At 68.6% G+C, this 1,400-nt stretch overlaps 2 protein-coding genes across 2 annotated transcripts; both read right to left on the bottom strand.

The window, feature by feature from the left end:
• Positions 1–16: 16 nt before the first annotated feature.
• EMIHUDRAFT_257938 (hypothetical protein) lies at positions 17–541 on the bottom strand (the record flags this gene model as incomplete). The annotated part of the gene is made up of 1 exon (XM_005762095.1): positions 17–541. One exon carries the CDS (start codon positions 539–541, stop codon positions 17–19), a length of 525 nt encoding a protein of 174 aa, XP_005762152.1.
• Positions 542–626: 85 nt separating this feature from the next.
• Positions 627–1,384, bottom strand: EMIHUDRAFT_374388 (hypothetical protein). The gene is made up of 2 exons (XM_005762096.1): positions 1,283–1,384; positions 627–1,244 (listed from the first exon to the last, which is right to left on the bottom strand). The coding sequence occupies exon 2, from the start codon at positions 992–994 to the stop codon at positions 749–751; it is 246 nt and encodes an 81-aa protein (XP_005762153.1). The 5' UTR covers positions 995–1,244; positions 1,283–1,384; the 3' UTR covers positions 627–748.
• Positions 1,385–1,400: the final 16 nt, after the last annotated feature.

Genomic DNA, 1,400 nt, shown 5'->3' on the forward strand with positions numbered 1-1,400 from the left:
GCCGCCCTCGCCCGCCTCAGCGCCTAATGCGCGACCGCAGCTGTGAGTTCTCCGTCCGCAGTTCTGCCACCTCGGTCTGCAGCGGCGCCATCTGGGCCTGCAGCCGCTCGTTCTCCGCACACTGTGCCGCCACTTGGTCTCGCAGCGGCGCCATCATGCGCTGGCACACGGCGAAGGGGCACGTCGCCTCGTGCGCCGCCTTGTCTGCCAGCAGCCCCGACCACGCGCAGCCAGCCTCCGCCGCGGCGCACGCGCGCGGCCGCTGCGGGCAGCCTTGCTCGTGGGCGGCGAGTTCGCCGCGGGTCGTCGCCACCCCGCAGTGCGAACACGCCGCCGGCAGCGCCGCGATCCGCTCCTCGTGGCTTCTGTTTCGGATGGCCTGGCTCAGCGGTCCGAGAGCCATGCGGCACTCGGGGCAGCGGCGCGGGGCTCGCAGGTTGGTGTCGCAGGAGGCGCAGAAGACGTGGCCCTCCCGGCACTGGTGCTGCTGCCCGTCCTGCACCTCAAGACAGACGGGGCACTCCAGGCGCTGGGCGGCCATTTCTTGACTCAGAAAAAAGAAAACGACGCCTGAGAAGCTCCCAGCCTGGGCGACAAACCTGAAGACATTTTGAACGAGTGGGCGGGCAGGCTGTCTGTTTACAGGCGCCGTCCGCCCGCGCGCGCGCCGACCCAACTCCGAGCACGCTCGCTCGCCGCTGGGCGGCGCGCGTCCACACTGCGTCGGCAACACGACGCAGGAGCTCGCTCACTGCTGCTGCGGCGGCGGCAGCGACGGCGACTGCGAGCTGACGGCTGACGGCTGTACGGCTGTACGGCTGACGGCTGGCGGCTGGCGGCTGCGGCGAACGGCGACGGCTCGGTTCGCGTTCGCCCCGCGACGGTGCGACTGAGCCTGCCGCGCTCGATCTGGGAGCCACTCGGCGCCAGTTCGAGCGGCGGTCGGCTTGGCCACTGCGGGTGCGACGCATGATAGAGCTGCTGGGCGCCGCATCGTGTACTACCGACCCACGCCAAGGCGCGGGGCGGTGGTGCTCGCCGGCGCTCGCGGTGCTTCGGTGCTCGAGCGCGCTCAACATTGTGGTCGTTCAGGGCGGCTCGCACAGCGCCCGCAGGCACACACACACACACACACACACACACACACACACACACACACACACACACACACACACACACACACACACACACACACACACACACACACACACACACACACACACACACACACACACACACACACACACACACACACACACACACACACACACAGCCCCTTCCCCTTCCCCTTCAAGGGCGAGGACACGCGCAGGGGCCGCACCTCTAGCGAAGCCCACAGAGTGGGAGACTCCTATCACCGCCCTGCCACCCACGTGAGCCTTTTGGCCGCCTCTGTCAGT

The sequence above is a fragment of the Emiliania huxleyi genome (assembly GCF_000372725.1).
Source record: "Emiliania huxleyi CCMP1516 unplaced genomic scaffold EMIHUscaffold_6920, whole genome shotgun sequence".
Taxonomy (NCBI): Eukaryota; Haptophyta; order Isochrysidales; family Noelaerhabdaceae; genus Emiliania; species Emiliania huxleyi.

Bases quoted from the DNA above. Each gene is read 5' to 3' on its own strand.
- EMIHUDRAFT_374388 (XM_005762096.1), bottom strand. From the start codon at position 994: ATGCGGCGCCCAGCAGCTCTATCATGCGTCGCACCCGCAGTGGCCAAG.